This window comes from Micrasema longulum, unplaced genomic scaffold (genome assembly GCF_059751315.1).
Source record: "Micrasema longulum isolate JH-2025_06_02 unplaced genomic scaffold, ASM5975131v1 h1tg000341l, whole genome shotgun sequence".
Lineage (NCBI taxonomy): Eukaryota > Metazoa > Arthropoda > Insecta > Trichoptera > Brachycentridae > Micrasema > Micrasema longulum.
The window spans coordinates 81,566-107,911 of record NW_028277544.1 but is presented as its reverse complement, the minus strand read 5'-3'; the positions used below and the strand labels follow the sequence as shown (position 1 = coordinate 107,911).

The following is a 26,346-nucleotide window of genomic DNA, read 5'->3' as shown; positions in this document are numbered from 1 at the left end:
GAAGAATTGAATCTACAGACAAATCTATTTATTTTCTGATGAATTGTTACAATGTTAGATTGCCAAGGCATATAAGTTTCTCGATGTATGGTTTTTAATAAAGGTACATAATTTATTTATTTATTCGTTCAAAATTACAATCGTTTAAATATTCATTAAGGCTTTTTAGGCTGTGCCCGTGTTAAGCCATAATAATTAACAAAAAAAAACATCTAGCAAAGTCAATTAAATTATAATAACATGTGATGCGTGGTTAAAGTTTACAATCCAGAAAAACAAAGTATAAATACTAAATAATTCCGATTGATCTTTTCACAAAATGAACCGTTGCATTTCAGATCCATAGTGCCATCAGGTGTAGTTTCCTGTGTGGAGGTGGTAGGGCTAGCGCTGGGTGTAGTGCTCCATGCGCGGCAGGTAGAGTGGACTGCCCGGCTGGACTTCCTCTGGCAGGCCCAGGCCAGGCAAGAGAAGAGGGACATGGATGCTCTGCAGACCAGCAACAAGAGGATCCTCTTTAACCTGCTGCCGGCGCACGTGGCCACTCACTTCCTGGACAACCAGTTTCGTACCAACATGGTTAGTACTTGATTATACTTAGACCGACAGATCTGAATAGGAATATATTAAGAATTCCAGTCTGGATGGAGTTTTTTGTAACAGCGTTATTTATTGTTCAGCAAACACCGATGTTTGGACTATTTTATTTAAAATTAAAAAATTAACTTGTAATGTCCTTTGTCCGTCTTGTAATGTAGTGATTAGCGTGTTTAACTGCCACGTATGAGGTCCTGGGTTCGATTCCCTTCAAGATATTTATCATCACTCATATGTCTGTATCCAGGCGGATATATTATTGCACAAATAAAAATACATAATCCTTGTATACGTAGTTTAAGAATTTTTTGTATAGGCATTTGACATACATAGTATAAGAAATTTAAATCATTGTGTCTACCTTGTACTCATCTGTGTTTTCAGATTTTTTTTAAATTGACGCTCTAGATACCATTTATTCCACTAGCTTTTTTGTAGATGTGTAAGGAAGTATTTTTGGTAATTTAAAAATTTTATAGATACAGAATATTAAAGTTGGTACCTAATTGTTTTGTTCACCAATTTTGTGCCCTTGGTCCGTAGTTCTAAATCATTATTTAAATTCCTTGTATCTATAATCATATTAAATCACTTACGTATTTAGCTAATTTATGTTTACATTGTCGCAATAATTTTAAAGCCAGTTTGATGACGAATAAGATGTTTCAAATTAGTGCAATATGTCAAAATTTACTCAGGAATTTGTAGAGTCTCTTACGGAGAAAATATCCAAGTTCAGACACGGGTTAAGCATTATCTTTCTAGTAATTTTTATTGTTGTCTTTTGTCATTGATATTAATAATTAAAGAATTATGAATCTAGGACCTGTTTCAATATTCGTTATTTTAGTTTATTTCGAGATACGTAAAAACATTTATTTTATTGTGCCACTTCTGTGGTGCGCAGTTCGCAGCCCCGCTGTACAAACATAAAATCCACGATCCAATGAGGAACTTAAGTCCTATGGAAAATTGATACAAAAATGTTTTCTTGCGCGCTGTAAAAATTAGAGCATTAGATTGTACTGCAAAGTTTCTTGAAAATCTACAAAAAAAAAAATAAAAATGGATTACTTTGAACTACGTCACTGGTTCATATGAATCAACCAATGATTAGAGAGCTCTGAAAGATATCCGGTTTTCTTACCAACGAACCGATCGGCAGAACTGACAGACAATAAGCGGTAGAGAACCTCTGACGCCACTCCCTGAGTTATTTCAGAAATACAAAACTTATAAAAATTCTACAAATTTTTTCGGTTAGTCTATTAACAAAAATTTTAAAAACCCCTGAACTTCCTAATTCCTACTTAGTCAATTTAAATAATAGAAGTATTTAATGTTTTCTTAGGCTTCTTTGTATAATTGTTTCATTTAATCAAACAAAATGAATTATAAATTTAAATATGTATTTAAATTAAATTTATAGAAATAAAATTATCTGTTAATCATATTTAAAAAAATATATATATTAAAAGAACAAATAATCTAAGATTTAAATAAATTGAATTATTGAAACACCTACTAGTTATTTAGAAAGTGACTTGAATTTATGTTGCTATGTGATATGCGGTTTAAATTTTTTGACTGCACTGATTTTCTTTGTTTGAAGTGTGTTTTTTCAGTATTCTTTTATTGCCACTAACCATCCATCGAATCCATCTTCTAACCTATGCCTTTCTGTCATGAAGGGCGACGTATTGGGAAATGTTACATATTATTTCTGTTCTTATTCCAGTTTGCTCATGTTGTATCTAACCATTAATGTTTTGATCACCACCTTGCCATTTTAACTTAATGCACCTGGTGTTGAATTTCTCTAATTCATTCATTGTATAACAAGATTCATGAGGCTTTAGTGACCCATTTTTGAGAACCATCTTTCCATTCTTCTTGTGCTTTTAGGGGATAAAATATCTTGCGGTACTCTTAAAACCATCACTACACTTGGCATAATTTTATTAATTGTATGTTACTGTTTTGTTTAGGTCTATATTCCTACGTACATGTATACTTAATATACAAACATTTTCGTCTTTGAGTTACATTATGATTTAATAAATAGCTGAAGTGAGGGTCAGTGACTATACAAGCTTCTGACATCACTGCGATCTGTAAAGATCTATTGTGACGGATCTTTGTGAATACTTCTCGCCCTCCAAGCCCAGGTCCATAATGAGCCTGGCTTCTGTGGGAAAGACGAGAGTTCTCATTTTCCTAAATCCCCTCTTCCAAACCCAAATCCGTAAAGTATCAGGCTATTAAATAGGGGCAAGCTCCTTCAAATCCTCAAGTTTCCCCCGAGGATGAGGTTCCTTTTATGATGTAAAGCATCACATTCACATATAATGTGCATATGCAATCCTCATCTGCACTATAGAACTGCATCTTTCTGAAGTTTCAAAAAGGTTTATTTTAACAAGGTGTTTGTTTAATCTGCAGGCTCTAGTGATAACTCTCACTTGATTTCAATCGAGTTTAATTAGGTCCAATGTAAACCTTTGTGAGAACCCCTTTATCAGTTCTTTTGCGTGGTGTTGATGAGATACTTTTTGCCAGAGCTTTACGCTCTGCTTCCTGGCTCATGACCTAATTTCGTTACGAGGAGTACATTTGGGCAACCCACAGTAGGACTCGGGGCCTATTGGGGTGTTCATTTTGAACACCAACAATCGCTGGCTACCTCATTTGCATTACATTCAATACAAAATATATTTGAAAAAAATTAAATAGAATATTATTACAAAAAATTGTCCACCGACATCTTATGTTGAGAACCTTTGACTTACAAATGATATAAAAAAAGGGTCAGAAATTAGTATATTGTTTAAAAATGGTGTCTGGTACATTGTAAATAAGTATTGTTATTGAGAAAGCTTATGAAAAAAAACTCGATGAATTTTACCTAATTTTTAAATAATAACCCAAAGGTAAAAAACCCGATGATTTTTTACCTACTTTTTTAATAATAACTCAAAGGTAGGGCGGTTAATTCTCCTCCTATGCCTACAAGTATATAAATTAATTTTATAATAAATTGTTCCTCAATTTAGTTAAAATTGATTCACTACTAGAAAGTGTAATAAAATACTTTATTAGACAAAAATGGGTCACATCTTCCATCATCATAAACCAGAGTAAACCATGGAAACTCTCTCATTCTAGAACTCTCACTAACCAGTATTGGGTAATGTAATATTCCTAGTTTCATCGCCATTTGTGACTAAAGCCCCCGTAGGTTGGTCGGTGCATGCTTTCATGATTGGGTGTTTTTCTTTCTGTGGCGTAATTTACGCGTACAGAACACATTGTCCCAGGACCTGTACCACCAGTCCTACAGCCGTGTGGGCGTGGTGTTTGCCTCCATCACCAACTACCACGAGTTCTACATGGAATTGGACGGGAACAACCAGGGGATGGAGTGCCTTCGCCTGCTGAATGAGATCATCGCAGATTTTGACGAGGTTTGTACGCATATGAAATGTACAAAATTCGCTTTAAATTTAGAAATCTTTTAATATATTTAAAATAAATTAAAGCTATTGCGAAACACAGAAACATCTATTGCAAAAAAGTTATTTAGGTGTATAGTTTTAATTGCATATTTCATTTGAATATGTTTTATGAATTATTTATGGTCCAATAGTGTCGATTTCTTTCAAAAATCACATAAAAGGAAGTATGCATGTATACACATTCAATGCTACGTGAAGATCATAAAAATGTTGCAGAGTTATTTTCTTCTTTATTACATGTATGCCATTTTTTTTATTACAAAGGTAAATTTCTAATTCAATTTCCTTTTATTTTTTACTTAATAAAATAAATATTACCATTTTTATGATTTATCTAAACTTTTCACTTTTGAGGGCCATTTTCAACGAGTTGTAAATAAGTCACTATTAGAAAATAGGAATCGAGTTGTGGTAGACTGGGGTTGGAAACTTTGGACACTAGCCATGGGACCACAACTCGATACCTGATTCATGTGTATTTCCAAAATATGCATGTCATCAAAATGTGTCATTTTACGTCGTGCCGACTGTAAAACTGGCGTCGCGGGTTCGATTTCCGCCTGTTACAAGAAAAAAATCCATGAAAGATTTTCTTCTCAATTGGTCTGGGTGTTGTGGTGAATTTTTCACTACCTCCTTCCATATCCCCTCTTTCCCACCTACTGACAAGCCTCTAAAATAGAGGCTTAGCGGGTTATTCCTTTTAAAAAAATAAATTATAAAAATACTTATGTACAATGTGTTTTAGCTATTGGGAGAGGAGAGATTCAGCGCTATTGATAAAATTAAGACAGTCGGCTCCACATATATGGCAGCTGTCGGGTTAATGCCAGAAAAGCGCATGACTGATGATGTTTCTTCTAAGAAATACTTGGCCACCTTAGTAGAATTCGTATTTGCAATGCGGGATAAACTGAAGGATATCAATGATAACTCTTACAACAATTTCATGCTTCGAGTTGGTAAGTTTTATTTCTCAAAAAATGTGTTTTTATTTACTTTTTACTTGATTTATTTAAATAAACATGATGCATGATTATTATTTTTATTTTTAGGCATTAATATCGGTCCAGTTGTAGCCGGCGTTATAGGTGCGAGAAAACCACAATACGATATTTGGGGAAATACTGTGAATGTCGCTTCTCGAATGGACTCCACGGGATTACCTAACCACACTCAAGTTACTGAGGAAGTGTACCATGTTCTTAAAGATATGCCATACCAATTTTCGTGTCGTGGAAAAGTTAAAGTTAAGGGAAAAGGAGAAATGACAACTTTCTTTCTTACTGATCGATTACCCCATAACAACATGGGACACAGTCCTACTATACCCGGTGCCCCCGGGGCATACGGAGGGATCGCTACTCCGCTAGCCATGTTACCCCTGGGAGCCTCGAGTAGGAGGGTCGCTCCTCCTCCTCGTATGCCGTCATTGAGGGAGGCTCCCACTAGTCAAGGGAATAATGCGAACGGTCACGGAGAAAATGATCCTTTACTTCCCCTGGGACTCAAGCCGAGTAGTCTCAGTAATAGTAACAAGGGAAGCAGAAACAGGAAAAACAGCAGCAAAAAACAGTCTGTGGATGATGAGTCTCAGCCCCCTCCGCTACCGCCCCACCAGCCCTCGTCAGGCTACCCCGCTCCCCGCTGGCCTCCGCCCCCCCGCGCCATGGTGCCGCCTTGGCCACGCCCCCAGCCCCGCCCCCCTCCCCCTCGGGCACCATCCTCGCCCGCTCGACGGAGAGCTAAGCCTCGCGGCCTTCAACGACATCGCTCCTCCGAAAGTCTACCTGGCGCATCGTCCCGGAGTCCGAGAATACATTCATCGGCTGACGAACTGAGCTCTCTTACGCGGTCCCCTAGCATAAGTTCTTCAGACGAGAGTTATTCTCGCACCACTGACGCCTCTCCTTCCCCTCCCCGTGCCTCCCTCGCTGCTCCCCTCCCTGCCCCGTGGCTGTTCCCAGCCGGAGTAATGGTGGATGCTGTTGAGACCACACCAAACTGTGGGGAAAGCTGCGCGAGCTTCGAGTACATCAGTCGACAGACTAAGGCTCCAGGCGGTAATGGAAACAACTGCTCTCGACAAAAGACAATCGCCTTGAAGAGCTCTCCCTGCGAAGAAAGGTTACGTAGTAATGGAGTAACCACTTCGAGTAGAGAGGAAGACAGTTCTTCTAAGGCGACATCGAACCGCTGTGATTTATCATCAAAAAGAGATGGATGTAGCCAAACTGATAAAAAAGATGTTGTTGGGACGCACCAATCCCAGCGAACCCAATCTTACTCGAGTTCTGGAAGCAATAACAAACACTCACCTATGACATCCGCAAATATTAAAATATTAAACCACGAAAGTAGAGAAAATTATATAAAACGAAGCCCACACGATATTGCATTCATTCCGCCATTTGAAAGAGAAATTCAAAAACTTATAGATGACCAAAATTTACTAAAAAATATTCCTCCAAAGCCTGAACGAAAAGAACTGAGGCTCGATCTAGATCCACTGAGAAACTGTAATAATGGCAACAGTCCTATGCATGCTGTGGGTCTCGCTGCCATCACGCAGCTTGCCCGGCAACAGGACGAGCTCACCAGTCCGCAGAGGAATGGTCTCCTGGCCAACCAAGTGACTGCCAACAGCTCTGCCAAGTCTCCCGGAAGAGCCAACTCAGAGTTCCCCGGAGTTCTGCCCACGGATGTTGTGGTTACTCTTCCCTCCCCTGACAACACCCTGAATAATGTACACAGAAGGTATCTAAAAATATGTACTTTTCATTCTTTCCACTACACATTACTTTTCTTTGCACTGTTTAATATTTAATTTTATGTCTTTGCAGTTATTCTTGTGATAAGACAGATAATGAATCATCAAATGAAATAATTGAGGATTGCCACACACATGACCATGATCATCGACACCAGGTAAACATTTAAATTCAAATGTCGTATTTACTACGCAACATACATAACTTGGGAGTATCCGAACTAATTTACATAAGACTGTGTTAAAAGAATCAAACACATAGGTTTAACCGATGACATACAATGAGCGAGTTCAGTGCTACGAGAAATTGTATGCAAAAAAAATTCTTACACGCGGTTAAAGTCAGAGCATTTAATTGTGAGGCGATGTTCTAAAATGTATGAAAATATTAATAAAAATGAACTTCTTTAATGACGTCACAAGTTCTTCTAAATCAAACAATGATAGAATGTTGTGATAGATTTCCGGTTTCCGGGAAGCCAACGCACAAATCAGGACAACTCACTGAAGAGAACTAGTGATGTTACCCGCAGAGTAATTAAAAATTAACAAAACTTTAAAATATCGTAGCGATGACAATGCGATACATAAAAATAATATTTTTTTGGCTGAGTTTGAGAGTCTATTAACAAAGAAAATCCCCTGAACTTCCACATTAAATAGAAACGTTACTAGCGCTAAGAACATGGTAATTTAATTGGTGAGTAATTGCCTTCTATGCCTTCATTTTCTAACAGACTTTAATCAGATTTCAGATGGCAGAAGTATGCCATCGTGTGTAGTGAAAAAATGCTTTAATTGTACTGGAACTTAATAATTAGTTATATTTTTAAGTACATTTTTTAATGTTTTGACAGCTGCCAGCTAGTGTTCGTATCTATGGCAATGAATTACATATAAATATGTATATCTCTTTCTTACATAAATGATACCATGTGTATTGTGATATGTTATCTCTTTTTTTTTATTGTTAAAGGCAACGCATTTGCTTTATCTTAGTTATAGCTACTTTAGGAATAACGTGTCTATTTATTAAATGCCAGTAAGTTTAAGAGTATTTGATTTATTAAGGAAGTTCAGTGCTACGGGAAATTGGATCTGAAAATGTTTTCTTAAACGTGGTAACAATAAGAGTTTTAATAGCAATGAACTAATAATATAAGAAATCAAACACGGAGTTGAGTCTTCTGAACACTTTATCACTTTACACTTTTTCTTTTTTCCCACAATTCTGATGAGCAATTCTGCACATGCTATACTTAATAAAATTAATTTTATTTTTTACTTAAGTACCTTGAATTATATAACTATATAAGGACATTCAATCCATCTAATCTTCACATTTGTTTGAAAATGCCCTAACAAGGCGAAACAATTGTCACGAAATTTTTGTTTTTATATTTGCAAAAATATAATAGTGTTCAGTAGACTCAAATAAGTGTTTGATTTCTTATATTATAAGTTTAAATATGGAGTTCTACAAAACAAACACCAAATCAATCAATAAGAATGAACCACTTTGGAACGTAACGTAACAGGTTTATGTGACCATTTGTTCACAATAACTAATTGGCTATTGCATTGTTATATTGTTGTGGCAACTGGCAACAAATTTCTGGTTCCGAAGTAGCCATTTTTTTCAGCGTTTAGCGGCTACAAATTATTTTTACAATTGTTCAAGGTTAAACTTCTAAATGTTAAAAACACTCGCCCAACTTAAACTTGTGACGACGCAGGCGGTGTAATTTCAAAGTTGCAGTGGAGATTTTCAAAATTACAAAACTTTAAAAGTCATAGCAATAAATACAATACTTAAAAATACATTTTTCAAAATGACTTGGTTTGGTAGTCTATTAACAAATAAAAAAAAGAAATACCACTGAACTTCCTTATTGTTACCGAATATTTAAATTTTAAAAAATAAAATTTTTATTTTGTTATTATTATGTTTCACATTGCTGTCTTCCGACATCTTGACATGAATTTAATTGGTTTGTGGTCCTGTGGCTAGTGTCTTGGACTCGAATCTCACTCTACCCCAACTTGATTCCCATTTTCTAATAGTGAGTTATTTACAACTCATTGAAAATGGCCCTCATAATTAAATATTTGGGTAAATCGTAAGAACGCAAATATTTCTTTTTTATTAAAAAAAAAATGTAATTCTGTTTCTACCGTGTGTGTGTTTCTCTATTGTGACAATGTATGGAATGTATTATTATGTTTTAATTTTTTAGGATGGTGGGTTAACAGAACGAGCTGTATTTGGTGAAAGTCAATCCGAATGGAGCTCATCGTGTTCAGAAGCAGAAGGTGATAACGGCCCAGCAGAAAGTACAGGATACATTACAGACGACCCCGCCCTAGAGAACGTTTCCATGTTGAATGAAGCAGGTCTCACAGACGCGGAAGGAGCGCTCAGCGATGTCAACTCCTGCTACTTTGACCGGGAAGATGCGAGTGTCTCTTCCCGGGCTTCCTCGAGGCTGCTGGACTCGGAGGCTCTAGTTTCCCTGGAGTCCTTGAGTGGGCTGTACGACTCGGACGAACCGGCTAACCGGTACTTGGCCAACATCCGCACCATGAGCGAATCCATCACTAGAAACTTTGGCCAGCCGAACCACAACACTACGGATGGAGACAGTGATGCGTAGTTAGCTGTGATCATGCGCCCCGTTACCTTACTCGTGTACCCTAGGTTAGGCCAGATAATATAACCAATGTTTGTTTTCTCGTAAGACATGAAGGACGACTGTGTGTGCCGCACGGTGCTGTTATACAGCGGTCGTGCGGCTCTGTAGATATTAGCCTTTTAATTTAAACTTATTCATTATTATACTATATACATACATATATGTTCTCGTGTAAAAAGGTTAAGCGTATTATAATTACTCGATAATTCTGTCAAATTGTAAAAATAAATTATACTGACTGATGGAGTGCACTGAATACCTTTTTACTAAATTGATGTGATTCTAATAAGATTTTAAAACTATCGTGTGAATTCAAGTTTTTCGAAAGGCTCAAATATGTATGCACATCACATTTTCGCAAGCATTTCATCCTATCCTATAGAAATTGTATTTTATAAATATGACTGAGAGTATTAAGGGTCAAATGTACTTAATATTGTTAAAATCAAGAAGTATATGATGTATTATAAATCCACAAAGAGGATGTTCAAACAGTATATTATTATATTTTGTCATTTCTAAAAGCACACATTAATTCAAAGTGATTGAATCTTTTTACTGTATTTTTTCGTAATATGAATTAAGGTTAGAATGTTGGTTTTGGTTTAGCAAAGTATTATTTGTTGAGATTTTTATTTATAACTCTCTCCCTCCAAAAAATGATCAAATGAATATTTGAAAATGAGTATTATTAATATTGGAGGCCCTCCTAATATTCACTACTTATTGGGAGAATGCATTTCGTGAGATAAATTAAACTTGATCGGGGTGCATTTAACATATTCTTGAAAATTGAAAGGATATTAAGCTAAAGAAATGAGGGCAACACGGGAATGACATTAAAATTGAAAATTTAGCAGTGATCTCTACAATTATAAGGTGCTTTAGATATTAATTATTGGTTGAAAAAACACAATAATTCACACAAACTATTAATATGTTATACATTACATAATATATAAAAATAATATCCACCTGAAAGTGTGGACCAGTTTTTAAATTCTCATTATAATACTGACCTAAGCTGTAGAGAGTACAGATGGATTATAAAACTTGTGTTTCTGTGTAGTAATTAGAATATTTCCAGAGTAGAAATTAATCCCGATGTATATTCAAGTCCTACTGTGCAACAGTTTTGCAAAGTATTTAATCTGTATTTTGTGAAGATCATTTCAAGATATTTTTTTTTTTTTAAAAACTCTTGAGCCAAATAGTCGATTTGTTATATTTTGATTAAAGAGAAGCATTATTCAATTCCATTTTAGCGCAGGTTTAAGAGTAACTATTTATATAAATATTATTATTGTCGTACCACAAGGGAGGCGGAATGACGGGTAATCTGGGAACTTTTGTATTTATTGTAATAGTATAATACTGGGGAACATATTTCAACTGATGTATGATACCACTAACTTGTCTGTAATGTGATACTCGTTGGGTCTGATATTTGATTTTGCGATGACCCTATTTATGTATAATATTTATCGTATACCACTGTTGTGCAATTTCCAATAAAATGCTGGGCATGTAAAATAAAATATATTATTCTCTAATAGATTCATTTTGTATGTATTGTTTTTTTTTTAAATATATTTGGTGGCTGTTTCTGATTCATATATTTTGGCATTTTTTGACATATGACCTCTGAAAGCATCTGTTTCTTGTCTCTGAGAGATATCCTGGAATATCTTCTTCTGGGTCCTTCAGTTAGAAATCAATTAGACTAAAATACTAAATAAACTTGCGTATTATGTATAATCAACTATTTGTTTGTGATAGATTACCTTTAGGAAACTCGCTTTTTTACTTACTCATTTTTTTGTAAATGTTCCACATGTTTTTAATAATGTTTTTCTGTTAAAATTTACATTCAATCATAATTTATTAAATTCAAATTCTGTTAAACAATATTGTTGTTTATAATAAAAGCAATATTCATCTTTAAACCTGTTTTTATTGTCTGTTTTTCCATGTTGTCCCTTTAATTTACTTGAGAACCTTCGCTTATTATTTATTCATAGTATGCCTTAAAAAAAAACCTATAAATGGCTTAATTACTTTCTGATTAGGTTATTTTCTCTAGAGGCTGTTTCTTTATTTTGGTGGTAATATAACAAATGGATAATAATGGTGTTGGAAGGCCACAAGAAAGATGGGCCAGTGACATTGCCTCGATAGCAGATGAGCGTGGATGCAACAAGGCGGAGGACAGAAAGGATTGGAAACGTTTGAAAGAGGCCTATTCCAGCAGTGGAGAGCACAAGGCTCGAGAAGAAGAAGAAGAATGGATACAGAATTATCATGTCACATAAAAAAAAAACTGTTTTTGATGTATTTGTTCGCCCACATACTATTTACGCCGCGGAGAAGTTTTATAACTGTATTCAATATACTGATGGTTCGAACCCCTATTATTTATTTAAAACAATACATACTCGTATCATGAAAAGCATCGACCAATTTATACGCAATAAACAGATAATAAATATTATATGTAACATAAAACATTAAATTTGTGTCAGTGGACTTTTGGTACTATTTATTTTTTTATATACAGTAAAACTCCAACTATCCGGATTAATTAAAATGACAGATTTTATTGCTTTTTAGTAATACAGCGAATTGGAATCATATTAAAAACCTACTTAAACTTGCCCAGCAAAGTTTATTGCACAATTGGCACAATTTGGCAATCCGGATGACTGGAGTTCGGATAACGGAGTTCTACTGTATTTGAATTAGCATCTTTTTTAAAATGGCAAACGGTAGATTTTTTTCTTTCCTACAGCTAGTTACAGCACAAGTGGAATACCAGCTTTTGCACTATTTTCATAGTTAATTAGGTACATGAAGGTAAGTTTATGTTTTGTCAAAAATTTTAAAAGTTCATTGAGACATATTGAATGAGCTAGTAGGTACCTACTTTACTAATATGTGTGCGTACAATGTTTGATTGCAATACATTAAATTGCGCAAGACCAACTTATTACACATGGAACATTAACTCTAAATAACGAATCGGATGACAAATCTAGTGCAACCCCTAGGAATTCATTAACTTCATCCCCGTTATAGAGACGTTAATAAAAGAACATAACCTATAAATTGTGATGAAAACAGGGTGTGTAACATAGTGCAGTTCAATTCAGATGTCACCGTTACGCACTTTACAATCAATTTCGGTATTTTATTCAACGTGTAGTTTACTACTCTTCGATGTGTATTTATATACATCGAAATATAACGTCATTTTCTTCTATCATCTCCAACAGATGAAGGAGCTCCCATCATCAAATATCAAAAGCCTACATACAGTAAGAATTTAAACATAAAATAAATCATTACAGTCATACTGATGAGCCGAAAATTGTAAGCAAAAATATTGGGTTTCTTTACTTGTTCTTCCCAATAATAAATTTGTTGAACCATTTGCACATTAACTACAGTATTTTTTCTATAAAAAATTAAAAATTCCTCTCCTCTACAGTAAAACTCCGTTTATCCGAACTCCAGTCATCCGGATTTCCAATTATCCAGATCGATATCAGAAAATAAAAAATAAAGATGTTTTTGTAAAATTAAAATTGTCGCAACAGATAGGGAAAACATTTTTGAGAAGGGAATATGGAAATCTAGGCATTTCTATGCTGGTTTAAGTGGCCACTTTACACACTGTGTAATATTCACCATTCTGCCTGTGTTTAAACAGGACTTTTGTCTCTTCGTCAGGACACCAATTAAACCAACATGCAAAACCCAATATGCACCTTCAACATAGTTGTTGCACAAAAATATAAAACCAACACGATATGCATTTGAATAAGCACATGCGCTGATTAGGACAAACATGCATTGATTAGATTATGAAAATATTTTATGTTGCTTGAGAAATAGTTAAAAGAAGTAGAGGGGATGGAAGTATGAGCTTGAGTTTAATAGATTTAGGGTAACAATTACACATCATAATACATAATCTAATCAGTGCATGTTTGTCCTAATCAGTGCATGTCTGTCCTAATCAGTGCATGTCGTGTTGGTTTTATATTTTTGTGCAACAACTATGGTGAAGGTGGGTTTTGCCTGTTGGTTTTATTGGTGTCCCGATGAAGAGACGGGTACGTCTCGAAACCGGTAGACATAGAAAAGTCGGTAAGTGAATATATACAAATATTCAATAACATTTAGTAAAATGTTTGACCACAAAGTTAATGCTTTAAATATTAATAATATAAAAGATTTTAATTAAACAGATATTAATTTTTTTTATACTTTTCAGGTGGTAGACGAAAAACTCACATATATGTAAATTCGATATGGCTGGAGAATAACATAAAATACATGGCTGTTTTTTTTCCTGACATAAATAAATTTTCGGTTTTTATTGCTTAGAATTATTAGAATTATTAATTACTTATTTCTGAATTATTAAGCCACGTTTGCGCTTTGGAAAGTAAAACCGTTCTAAAAGAATGACACAAATTAATGTAAACATGAGTCAGAAACAGTAAAAAATTGTGTATTAACAATCGGTCGAGGGTAAAAATGAAGCATCAACGTGACAGTGACCTATTTATTTTAATAAAAAAGTATCGGCTTGTCCTGTTGCCCCATACATCGCCATAGCAACGATACACATAAATTCAATATCGACAGGTCGAGTCTTCTTGAAACATTCAACATGACAGTCTTCGGTGGGCTGCCTTGCGAGGTTAACAATTTGTCTGTTAGAACTTAGAACAAAATAAATACAAAATAGTAAAGTATCAAATTGAATAATATGACGCAATATGCGAACGTAGTCATTCAGGAAAAAACAAAATGGGTACAAGTACAAATACAAATTTTCCCGCCATTCTAGAATCATCTACCCCCAGTGATCTGTCAAACTCAAGTTTCAACAAAATAGCGGAAACTTTTGATGATTTCAATAACAACGAATCTACGAACGATGTATCTTTCGAGGACGGGAGCCGCCAACGGGATATGCGACGCGACTCTTTGTCCGATGAAAATCATCTCATGGGGGAATATTATTCATCTCGCGAAAAATTTCCAAAATGTACGCGCGAAAAGCCTCCATCGAAGTTTAAAAATAACAGTGCTCAGTCGAACATAACAAAACTTACACCAATTAAGTTGCAGAATCCACATGCCAAAGATTTGGGAACGAAAATTAAAAACAAAAAAGGTAAATAAACGCTATTATAGGTAGGAAGGTGGTAATTACTATACATACACATTATTTTTATATGACTTGAAAATCTATTATTCATTGACGAGTTGGTTTCAGTACCTACCTACCAAATATACTTTGTTTTCTCGGAAAATTGTGGGGAGGGGGGTGGAAAATCAGTGAATTTGCGAATGTAGGTACTTGATTTACATGTAGGTATCTATAATGTTTGTTAAATTGCAATATTGTCTGAGTTACCCTCAGTCAGCCCTTTTTAGGACACCTAAAACAAAGTTGTACATAAGTACAAATATTTCATATTAATAGTTGCTTTGACTGTCTAACTAGGAGTTATTTACCCCGTTCTAAGAAATTCAATAAGAAAGTAATAATAAAGGTGCCATTCATAGTGAAAATATAGTGAAAAAAATAATAAAATAGTAAAAAAACATATTTAAAAACCTAGTAAATACAAAAAACACGGTAAAAATATATATGTGCATAGCTAAAAACATTTAAAAAATACATAGTAAAATACTTAGTTAAAATATAAAAAAACATAGGAAAAGACATAATAAAAAAAAAAATGTATTGTAAAGTCTTTGGTCACAAGAGTATCGTAATAACATACATTGGTAGATTATTCTTCCATTCGGCTTTTTCAAATGCAATAGGTTTATTATCTTCAAAAATAACATATTTTATTAGGTTTGCAAGACAAAATCAACACAAAATAACTTCTCAAACAACATGACAGCGTATTAAAAATTCGTATAAAATCCTTAAACATTTAAAGAACGTGAAAAATTACCACGATTGATTGCAAACTATTAGGCTGCGCCGCGCCGTTATGCATACGGCTACCAAATTCTTATCAGAGCAAAAAGCTGTAATAATTTGTGCATATTTTTTTCTAAGAACCCCTTCCTATGAAGATGCGCGCCCTCCCACGCTCTTTCTGGGAGCAGCCCAACTACCCCGCGACTTTCTCCCCCGCCCCCGCCCTACCACCCCTCGGGAACATCTCACAACGGGATGAATATAATCAAGGTATTTATTTATTGGTATTTATGTCAGGTTCAGGTATGTAGGTTAACTTATTTCTACTGTGTATCATCATCTCATTTCACCGTAGAAAATGGAACATCGGACGTCACACGCGTTTCTCTTGGCATCCAATCCTAGATTCTTATCCTTTCACAAATCTTTATATACATGACCTCCGATCAGGGGCCCCTTATGCAGGCCATGCAGAGGCCCTTGGGCACACAGAGTTTGGGGATTTTAGAAAAGGGCCCTTTTAGAATTTCGAGGCCTCTATCAGGCCGGGGACTCTGGGCTCATGCCCTACGAGCCCTTATGGAAAAGACGGCCCTGCCTCCGTTTATGTCTAGCGGCCGTGATTACCTAATTTTATTAAGTTGTTTTTATAAAACTGAGACGTACAGCGGTGGAAAATAGACAATCTAGACAAACTACAACAAAGCATTATGAGTAAGAATATTAGGAAGATGAGGGGTTATTGGAAGTCAAAAGCTATAATTTGGAGAAGAGTGAGATTTTTGAAAATCATGCTACAGAGTGTGCATTTGGTTTAGCGAGAATTTCAAAAATTTTAATATTTACCTTACAAAATCAATCAAAATTTTGACATTTTGATAGTCCAAATTACGTTGTTCACAGATAATCACCGCTACGCGAGAAAAAAAGTTGAAAAACTTTTTGTCCTTTATGACGGTTGTCCTTCAAATGACGGCACCGCTGTTTGACGTTCTGCTTACAATAAACGCTCTAGGAAACCTGCGCTATCTAGTTTTTAAATAATATTGTAAAGTTTCAATGACGCAATCCACCGCTTCGTGACGACCACTAGATGACGTCACCGCTCTCATGAGAAACCATGGCTTTTTGATCACAAATCCAAGATCTGGACTAGCGCAGTCATTATGTGCCCATCTGCCCAGAGCCTACACAATAGACATTTGAACTGTCTTCAGAAAAAAATGTTGAGCCTCCAGAATCTTTATTTTTCTTTTTTCCTTGGTTTGCTTTCTTTTTTTATAACGGTTTTTTCTTCTTAATTTTCCATACGAAATATTTTTTATAGGGTCACATAAGCTTTTCTGCCCCTGTTAAATATTTTTCTCTTTTTATTTGGCACGGAGTCCTTTCGTTTTTTTTCGTGTAACGACGATATTCTAAAAAAAAGTATAACAAACTATAATAAGAAATATCTTCAGTATTGCAACCTAAATGTGACTGCCCATATTCGGAACTACAGATGAGTTCAAATTTATCTGTATATTTTACAAATCACAACACACAAACAATAAAACGCGTTGAATGTATAAAAACAAACATAAATACAGCTTGCTAAACATACAATCATAGTATTATTAATTATTTTTTAACTAACGAAAATTATCTAGCTTTTGAGTACTTTGATAAATTTTCTCTCGCTACCAAAACAAAAAACTCCCATCACTCTATATGGTCTTGTATCGCGTCATGAAATGTTTGTTAAAAGAAATTATGGTATTCCTTTTTAGGGAGACTATTCCACATTTGGTCACTTTCCTCTAATAATGCACACTTAATTTGAAAAAAGTCTAGATTCGTTCAAACTAAAATGGACCATTGAAAATGTGGGCTATTATTTATTATTACATATTATTTTTAAGGCATTTGTCTGCCCCTTGGCGTAATTAGTTTTCAGTTAACATAGTTCCGTAATTTTAACTTTAATCCAACCTCCGTATTTCGTATCTGGTTCAAGTAAATATTTAATCCAAGGGAATTCGACACATGCACGAAGTTACCGTTTGACCCAATTATACCTACCTACATATAAATATGACAACTATTATTGACTATAATACATTATTGCACTCGCACGGAGAATGGCGCTCAATTTACACAGTACACACTAGTGACGCGAAAAAAAAGAAAATATATATTTACGCTTAATTAAACAAATAAAAGTTAACAAATCTCTCAAACTTCTAAATTTTGTCAATAGAATGAATTACAAGACAAAAGTTGAATTACAAGACAAAAGACAAAAGTATTAATACCATCAAAACTCTCTACTGCTCACTAGTTCGACCCCATCTAGATTTTTTTATTTTTTATTTCACGTTTTACATAACACTTTTTTTAAATATGAATACCTTACTGGGCATAACCCGTGTCGAGGCATTCATTTACATGATTTAATATATTATACTTATGGTGTCTAAAAAATATATAAAATACACATAAAATAATACATATTCATACTTAAATCCACACAGATATATACATAAATAATAGTAAGAAAAAAAATAAAATAAAAAAGAGAAGAAAAAGAAAACAACATTATATTATTAGTACAGCTCACATACCTAACTACTGTGCAGACATTAGGTCAAGTAACAAGCTACTGTCAGCTCCCGGTGGCCCAACATCCGCACAAATGCCAAATATACGAGTTTATGACATATATTCACAGAGACACTGTGTGGATACAAATACAAAACATAAATTACTGCTTTGGTGGGGTGACCATCTCAAGACAGTTCTCGGGACCCAAATCAAGTAGCCATTTTTTTTACATATAATTTGAATTGCTCAAGATTTTTATCTACTATTGTGGCAAATGGTATATTGTTACATATTCTTGGTCCAATGTATATTTGACTCCTTTGACCAAATGAAGTTGTCATTTTAGGTGGCATGTATAGCTGTTTTGTTTTAAGACGCGTTTATTAAATTTTATTTCCACCGTGTTTATGAGTGTGAACGAGAAGTGCCTTAGCATACAGTTGCCTGACGTTCAGAACACCTACTCGTTCAAACACCTCAGCTGTAGGTGTCCTGATAGGGACCCCGAGTAGAGCCTTGAGAACACACTTTTGTGCAATTTCTAATGCTTGAATAGCATCTTTCCTGGCCACACCCCACGCAATAATACCATACTCAATTAGACTTTGACACAATAAGAAATACACTTTTTTCGAATTACGCTTCTCCAGACTGTCTCCATTCTATAGGACTCATATTGACCATATCGAGTCTGTTCAACGCCGTTTTCTAAGAAAAGTGGCATGGCTGCTCAAATTGCAAAGGAGTTATTATTATTATTAAATTGTTACTTGTTATTCCTATGTTGAAATAGAGCAATCTCTTATTCTGTCTGTATTGGAGAAACGTCGCACGGAGATGGACCTTATATGCATTTTCAAAATACTTAATGTTATAAGCGATGTCTCATCTCTTTTGCAATCATTTTTTTTTCATGTGCGTAACCTTGTCACTAGTCATTAGAAGTCTAAATTTGCTATTTCTCAAATCTTGAGAGCATATTTATGTCCCAATGTTCAGAATGTGTAGATTAGTCAATTCGTCACACAACTTGGAATTCTTTGAGATAGGTCTTCCTGCTCTTCGTTCATCTCTTCGCCATTAACACAGTGTGGGATGAAGATGGATTAGAATGGCTTATCTCTCAATCTTGTACGCTGATCATGCTCTTGAATATATTATATACCATTATTTTATTGCCTTTGTTTGTCTTTGCTACATAGTTTTATGTTATTTTTGTTGAGTTTCTTGTACACATGTTTCTTCATATAACTGTTGTAATTGTCCAAGGCCGTATATTTAATAAATGCATATATTGAGTTGGTTCATAAGCATCTTAAGAACATTTAATTCGATTTGTTGACATTTGAAATAAAAACTTATTTTTAAACATATTTTTAAACTTGTTTTAAATACATCATGTTTTTAAAAATAGGAACATTTCTGGAAATAATGTTGTCGCCAAACTTATCACACAGTAAATTAATATTTTCACGGCAGAAGAATTTAACGTAGTTATGCAGAAAGCAGCCAGTCCACAATAAAAAATAAAAAAAAAAATGTATGTTATCGAATTCAGGAAGGTCAATGAGGAACTTCAGCCCTACGGGAAACTGGAACAAAAAATGTTTTCTTGGGCGCGGCAAAAATTGGAGCATTAAATTGTGCGGCAAAGTTTCCGGAAAATGTTCAAAAATATAATAAAAAACATTTTAATATAAACGAACTACTCAGAACGACGCCACTGGTTCATATGAATCAACCCATGATAAGAAAGTTATGGAAGATTTCCGTTTTGCTAGCCGTGAATGGACCAATGGGCAGAACTGATCGAGAATAAGCGAAAGAGAACGTCTCACGCTCACACGCGGGTTATTTCAGAAATATAAAACTTTTAAAAAAATCATAGCGTGATAAAACGATATATAAAAATTGGAAAAACACATTTTTGACTTAGTTTAATAGTCTATTAACAAATATATATATTTTTTAAAACCACTGAACTTCCCCATTCTATGTTCTGCTTAAAATTGTCACATTAAAAAACTGTAATAATCACATTCTGAAAATTTCATGATTCCAAAATGTCATGATTATGAATGTCACCTCATACATTCAGAGTTAGTATGAGGTTTCATTCAATTTTAGATCTGGCTGTTTTCTGCTCAATGTATATTTTGTGTGTATTTTAGTCGAACTTGAAAAACCACCAAAATTCCTTTATTATTATTATGGATAACTTATAGCGCCATTTTCGTAATATAATACCACAAGGGCGCTTTACATAGTGATTCTATAAATAAATAAACTTAATTGAAGCTTTTAAATTTGTAATTTAATTAAAACAATTTATTTTGTTGTCACATGCTACGGATTTATTCAAATGATTTAGAGAACAAGTGGGTTTTAAGTTTTTTCCAAAACATCACTTCACTTTCACAGCCTCGCACCTCGCTCGCAAATGCGCGTTCACTAAATTTAGTGCGCTGTTTGCGTAGAGGTATAATAACTTTTCCTCTCGCCGTAGACGTAGCTGATCTAAGCGTGAGACGCCTGTCAGCTAGTTCATCTGGAATGCATAGTTCCCTTAGATATTCCGGAGCAGAGTTGTGCAGTGATTTATACATAAGCCAACAGAGTTTGTATTCGACCCTCTGTGGAAAACGTAGCCAGTGCAATTCCCGAAGTAGTGGAGTGATATGACTGAACTTAGAGATTCCGAAAATAAGTCTCGCTGCAGCATTCAATACAGACTGTAGGCGAGTCATTTTGTTCAGTGGTAGACCTACATAGATACCATTAAAACGCCTTAAAAAAATAATGAAATTATTTTTAAAGTTATTATTTTAAAAAAGGTGCTTCTTTTAATTAAGCACCCTAATGTAAACATTAAATTACATAAAATGTCATTAAATATTTGTATATAACCGACTTTTCTATGTCTACCGGTTTCGCCATTTCGCAAAAAATGTTTTCTTGCGCGCGGTAACAATTAGAGCATTAAATTGTACGGTAAAATTTATTTGAAATGTACGAAAAAAAAAATATTTTAATAAAAACAGTCACTGGTTCATATGAACCATTCAATGATATGAGAGCTTTGAAGTATATCCGGTTTGGTCACCGTAAACGAACCAATCGGATGAACTGTCATAGAACAGCCTCTGACGTCACACGCGGAGTTATTTCAGAAATACAAAACTTTAAAAAAAGCATAGCGCTGATAATACGATATAAAAAAATTTGGCTTAGTTTAATAATCCATTAACAAATAAAAGAAGAAAAATAAAACACTGTACTTAATCATTATTCGCTAAGTTTAAGGTATTGGATGTTTGGGAGTTTTGTTTACGGCTTAAATTTTATAAAAATTGGTATTGGCGTCGCTTCGCGTCGTGTCTTTTGACGCCTTATTGTAACGACTTACATTTGTAAATATAATGTTATGTACTCGCTGATGGATGCAATAAAGTAATAATATTTGGTAAGGGGTTAATTAGCCGCATAGATACATCAAGATATGACGGCAACTAATTCAAAATTCATTCAGACTTTCAAAATCCTCGAACGCGCTTTCTAACGGATTTACATTATTTTTCTATCACTGTTTATTAAAGTAGCTACTACTTATATGTATATACTCTAAGCTACTACTCTTTTAAAAAATGTATTAAGATTTAACGATACGTACAAAAAATAACAAATTCAAATCTACCGAAGTATTACAAAATAACGTATCTTGTATTTTGACATTCTTGGCCGAATCAAGGTTTACCTTCTAAGATGATTGGAATTTTTACTTTTACTCTGGGATATATCGGTATGGTTAATGACTTAGAACAAATAAACGAGTAGATTTAAATACCAGATAGCACATACCTTGTTCGAATCCTTCTGTTCCAAAACAGGTGCGCGAATTGGTTAATACTTGATCGTTGATTTATTATTAGCAGTTTGTAGAATTATTAGGTACTGTCATGTATTTGTTCGGTGCTATATCGTCTAGAGTCTAGATCTCGTAAAATGAATGTTATTTCATAATGAACGTCTCTTATTTATATTGCGTAAGTATTGTGAAATATTGTTGTTGTAAAAATAATTCTTCGGGTATTCGTATAATAGTGTAAAAGTAGGCACCCGATTTAAAAGCGAACAATGATTACTACTGATACTAATCAAGTAACTACCTACCCATAATATAAGTTCCTTGGTGAAATTTTATATTAAAATATATGTGTATATCGTGTATCGATGCTTTTTATTTTTATTTTAAAGAAAATATTTATTTTAATTTTTATAATTTATATCTACGCGTGGATTCAATTTTTCAATATTTTGAATGGATGACTGACATGCTTCTCAAATTTGATGGTACCGGTTATTTTTTACAGTACCTACCTACATACATTTATGTGCCTATATATTACATATTATACAACATGAATGTATTATAAATTATACTCTGGAACCTCGTATAATACGTTTTCGAAAAAACACGGTCAAAAAATTACATAAATTTTTTATTAAACAATTTTTTAACAATGCGTAATAGTAATATAATTTCTGAATGCGAGAGAAACTACAGTATCTCCAAAAAACCCCAACTTTTTAGGAGATGCAAATTAGAGATTTTTCATACTTTAAACATTTTGTATTTTTCAATGAGAGGCTTTAAAGTAGTTTTCTAAAATACATTGATACACGTTACGAAAAAACACATTTTAAAAAATCTTTGGTAGTTCTGTATGTTTTTTAATTGTTTTTAGGCTCTAATTTGGTGTGGTATTACAAAAAAAGGTAATTTTGATTATTGAAGAAATTAATGCTATTTCCCATGTAAGAGGACGAAAATTTTTATTTCGACATAATAATAACTCATCTTTATAATATTTGGAATTGCCGTAGTTTACCTCTCATATACAGAATGATACTATTCGTTATTGGAACTAAGTACAAGTACAAGTACAAGTAAGTACTTGTCGTTTAATAATAATGATATATTATGATGGTGATAGCATATAATCTTTGTCACGATTTTGTAGAAGTATTTTGATTTCATGATAATGAAAAAAAAGAAGGTACCTACAATAAATATGAATCGTTTTTTTCGAAATCCCGAAGTGATTTTTATACAAGGAAACCGATCTATCATTATTATTTTTAAGTATATTTTTTACACGGTTTATCCCCATGTATACGAGGTTTCGGCGTATTCGATTATCCTGGATTGATACATAAAATGCGAGACTATAGTAAAAAACACGAAGCCAAAATAAATAACGAAAAAAAACTTGTTTTTCTTAATTCTTTACTTCAACTAATCGCGTTTTCTGTGTTCGATTTTACCGCGGTTATTATACTTAATTGAATCCCGTAAATTGAGCGTTCATTCGTGAAGTCACATTTCAGCGCCGTAAACGAGTGTTTTTATTTAAAACACATTAATTTCAAGTTAAAATAATCTCCAGCTTACAAAATGCCGTGAGAAACGGCGTCTTGCAAAACAGAGCACTATCGCGAGACGTAGTTGACCATTATCCAATGTAGAGTGATTATAAATAGATTACTGGTGGTGTTGTTAGTTGTTAGTATGAGATTCTCACGAGCTGGTCGGTAACTTGCTTGCAGCGTCACAGGCTGCAGCATCTGGACCTAGGGAGAGCTCTGTGGTGAGTGACGCCAATACAGATCTCCTCTTCAGCCTGTTCAATGGCGTGGAAAACGACAAGAAACCGACACATCAGAAGAGAGGAAGGTAATGGTGACGAGTTGTCATTATTTATAGTAGAAATAACGCTGGATAGTGTTTTTATTTGACATAATATAATATTCGATATGTACGTTTTGCATACTTTCTCTTGTCATCCTGTGAGAATACAGATAATTATATTGCTTAGTTTCTTTTATAACCTTTCGAAGTAATAATGTAATAATTATTATTACTAGAATTTCAAAATAAAACCAATCGCGTGATATCCGACGGAGAATGGCCCATTTCACATGTATCGTCGAAATCTAGACGACACAGTAAAATTAGAGTGGACTGACATTTATTTCATTCTTTTGTGTTTATTTAAAATTCATTCAGAGGGTACTTTCTGATAAAATGTCTGGAAAAAGTAATCAAGTCGAAATTTGTCGGCCTCGTGGTGTACTGGTTATTGCGTTTGCCTGGCGTTTAATAAACAAAGGATTTTTTTTTTAAATATATGTCTACAATGTATATTTTTTTAATATAAAAATATTCACATAAATAAATAGCTACACATTTTCATCAAGTTTGCATGATTACACGAATCATCATTATTATCTCCTTTCCGCACCTAATGGTGCATCATCATCATCATCATTCCCTTTTCGCACCTAATGGTGCATAAGGCACTGCATTGGTACACCAATCGCAGCGTATCTTGATCATTTTTTTACATGAAGGTAAGATGATTAGTCTTACGCTTCAGGTACCAATCTAGGGACTACGAAATATTCTAGTGTGAAAACACCCTTTTAAATAAATATTTCATACCAACCATGTCGGGAATCGAACCCGAGACCTCTTGCATGGCAGGCTAACGCGCTGACCATTACACCACGAGGCCGACAAAATGGTGCATATGGCACTGAATCGGTATACCAATCGCAGGGTTTCTTGATTATTTTTAAAAATTTTATTAATTATTTATTTCTACAAACAATGTAAAATAAGATTTAAAACTCTAAATATTCTAATAAAAACAATATAAATTATTAGTGGTGAGTTGAAGAAGAAGATGGTCAGACTTAAGCTTCAGGCGCTAAGTCTGATCATCTTCTGACTATGGAAAAAGGGATTGTATGAAACAATAGGTAAACCATGGTTTCCTATATAACGCTTTAATCGTCATAATTTTCTCATGTTTTAAACACTGATAGTTAATATTGTACGTAATTGATTTTAAAATGGAATGTCTCTATGAATGCCCTAACTTTGTAATCGTTAACGTAAATGAATCTTGGTTTTAATTCTAGGCCGAAGAAAATCCAAACGATGACTGGGGCTGGCTGCCGAGACGATGACCCTTGCCTAGTGCCAGCTGGTCTTCTCCCTACCTTGAGTCCTTCACGCCCTAAGCCTGATAATCCCAAGGTCCTCAACTACTCGCAACTTCTGAACGAACTAGTTTTTCAACTATAAGTCACAAGTTTTTCGATTGGTAAAGAAAAGTACTTGTTATAAAAAGCCAAATTCTTTGTAACTGATGGGACCTAATAAAAATATGTTATTTATTCGTAAAATGCCTTTTTTCCAAGCGTAAGTGGGTATTGCTGTTAATAACACCTATTATTTCATCATTACTATGTCAACATTTTTGTGCGCAAATGCCTACCCGTATACTGTATGGTCCTCACCATCCCCCATCCGCACCCAGCTGTGCAGGGCACTGTATTGATACATCAAACGAAGCGCATATTGTGCATTAATGTTAGGTGATCAATCTTGTGCTTTCAGTCTAGGGAAAATAAAATCTTTCAGTGTAAAACCACACTTTAAACCAATATTTCAAGTCGATATTGCCAGGAATCGATCCCGGAACCTCAAGCATGGTCGCAAAATACGTCAACCGCTATACTAGGAGGCGGACTTATCTTCACTCGATTTTTTTTAGGATTTTTGTCTGAGTGCAGCCATCGAAACGAAAGCACTCGTCCAAGATTCTGGTTTTATTTTACATAGTTACATAATTGGATGTACTCGTATGTTCAGTCCTTCTCAGAACAGGTTAGCTATCTTAGTAAAAAAGATTCGAATAACATTTGCACAAAATGTTTCATGTAATAAGAATAATAAATAAATAAAAAATAATTAATTTCACCCAAGCCGCCACAAATCATATTAAAGCATTCTTAATGTAGTGTTTAAACCTCATATTACTCTTATTAGTTATTTTTTCCCTTAAATATTTCTTTCTTGCAATATGTAAATATAACAATTTTATTTTTAATTTTTATTATGGATTGTTTAAAGGATGGCAAGCGGATGTATGATTTGTATCATATATTTGCTTGCTATCTTATTTCAGTTTTTATGTACATATTATTACTTGTTACTTTATTACTATTTGTTGCTATATTATTGTTGTTAACATACCTATGTGTAAATATTTTTCTGTCCCAAAATGAGTTTGTTGTAACTCCTAGGAGTACAAAAAAAAATTTGTATGATTTAATAAATAATAAAAAAAAAAAAAAAAGGTTTAAATCGTGGGTTGACGGAGTTCG

The 26,346-nt window shown here is 34.2% G+C and overlaps 1 protein-coding gene and 1 long non-coding RNA gene across 7 annotated transcripts in view; both read left to right on the top strand.

The window, feature by feature from the left end:
* The window catches only part of LOC148282291 (adenylate cyclase type 1-like), a 338,437-nt gene extending 328,010 nt beyond the window's left edge, over window positions 1-10,427 (top strand). For 4 of the 6 annotated variants that reach the window (XM_088225290.1, XM_088225293.1, XM_088225292.1 and 1 more), the window contains 6 exons: window positions 339-579; window positions 3,900-4,061; window positions 4,861-5,074; window positions 5,168-6,869; window positions 6,956-7,040; window positions 9,120-10,427. In XM_088225290.1, coding sequence (XP_088081416.1) covers window positions 339-579; window positions 3,900-4,061; window positions 4,861-5,074; window positions 5,168-6,869; window positions 6,956-7,040; window positions 9,120-9,536 — 2,821 coding nt within the window. In that variant the 3' untranslated portion in view covers window positions 9,537-10,427. The remainder of the gene's footprint in view (window positions 1-338; window positions 580-3,899; window positions 4,062-4,860; window positions 5,075-5,167; window positions 6,870-6,955; window positions 7,041-9,119) is intronic. The other 2 variants (XM_088225291.1, XM_088225295.1) reach the window with 2 other exon arrangements.
* Window positions 10,428-23,715: 13,288 nt separating this feature from the next.
* LOC148282290 (uncharacterized) lies at window positions 23,716-25,362 on the top strand. Its single transcript, XR_015822123.1, has 2 exons — window positions 23,716-23,845; window positions 25,096-25,362. It is a non-coding gene; the product is annotated as an uncharacterized LOC148282290 (long non-coding RNA).
* Window positions 25,363-26,346: the final 984 nt, after the last annotated feature.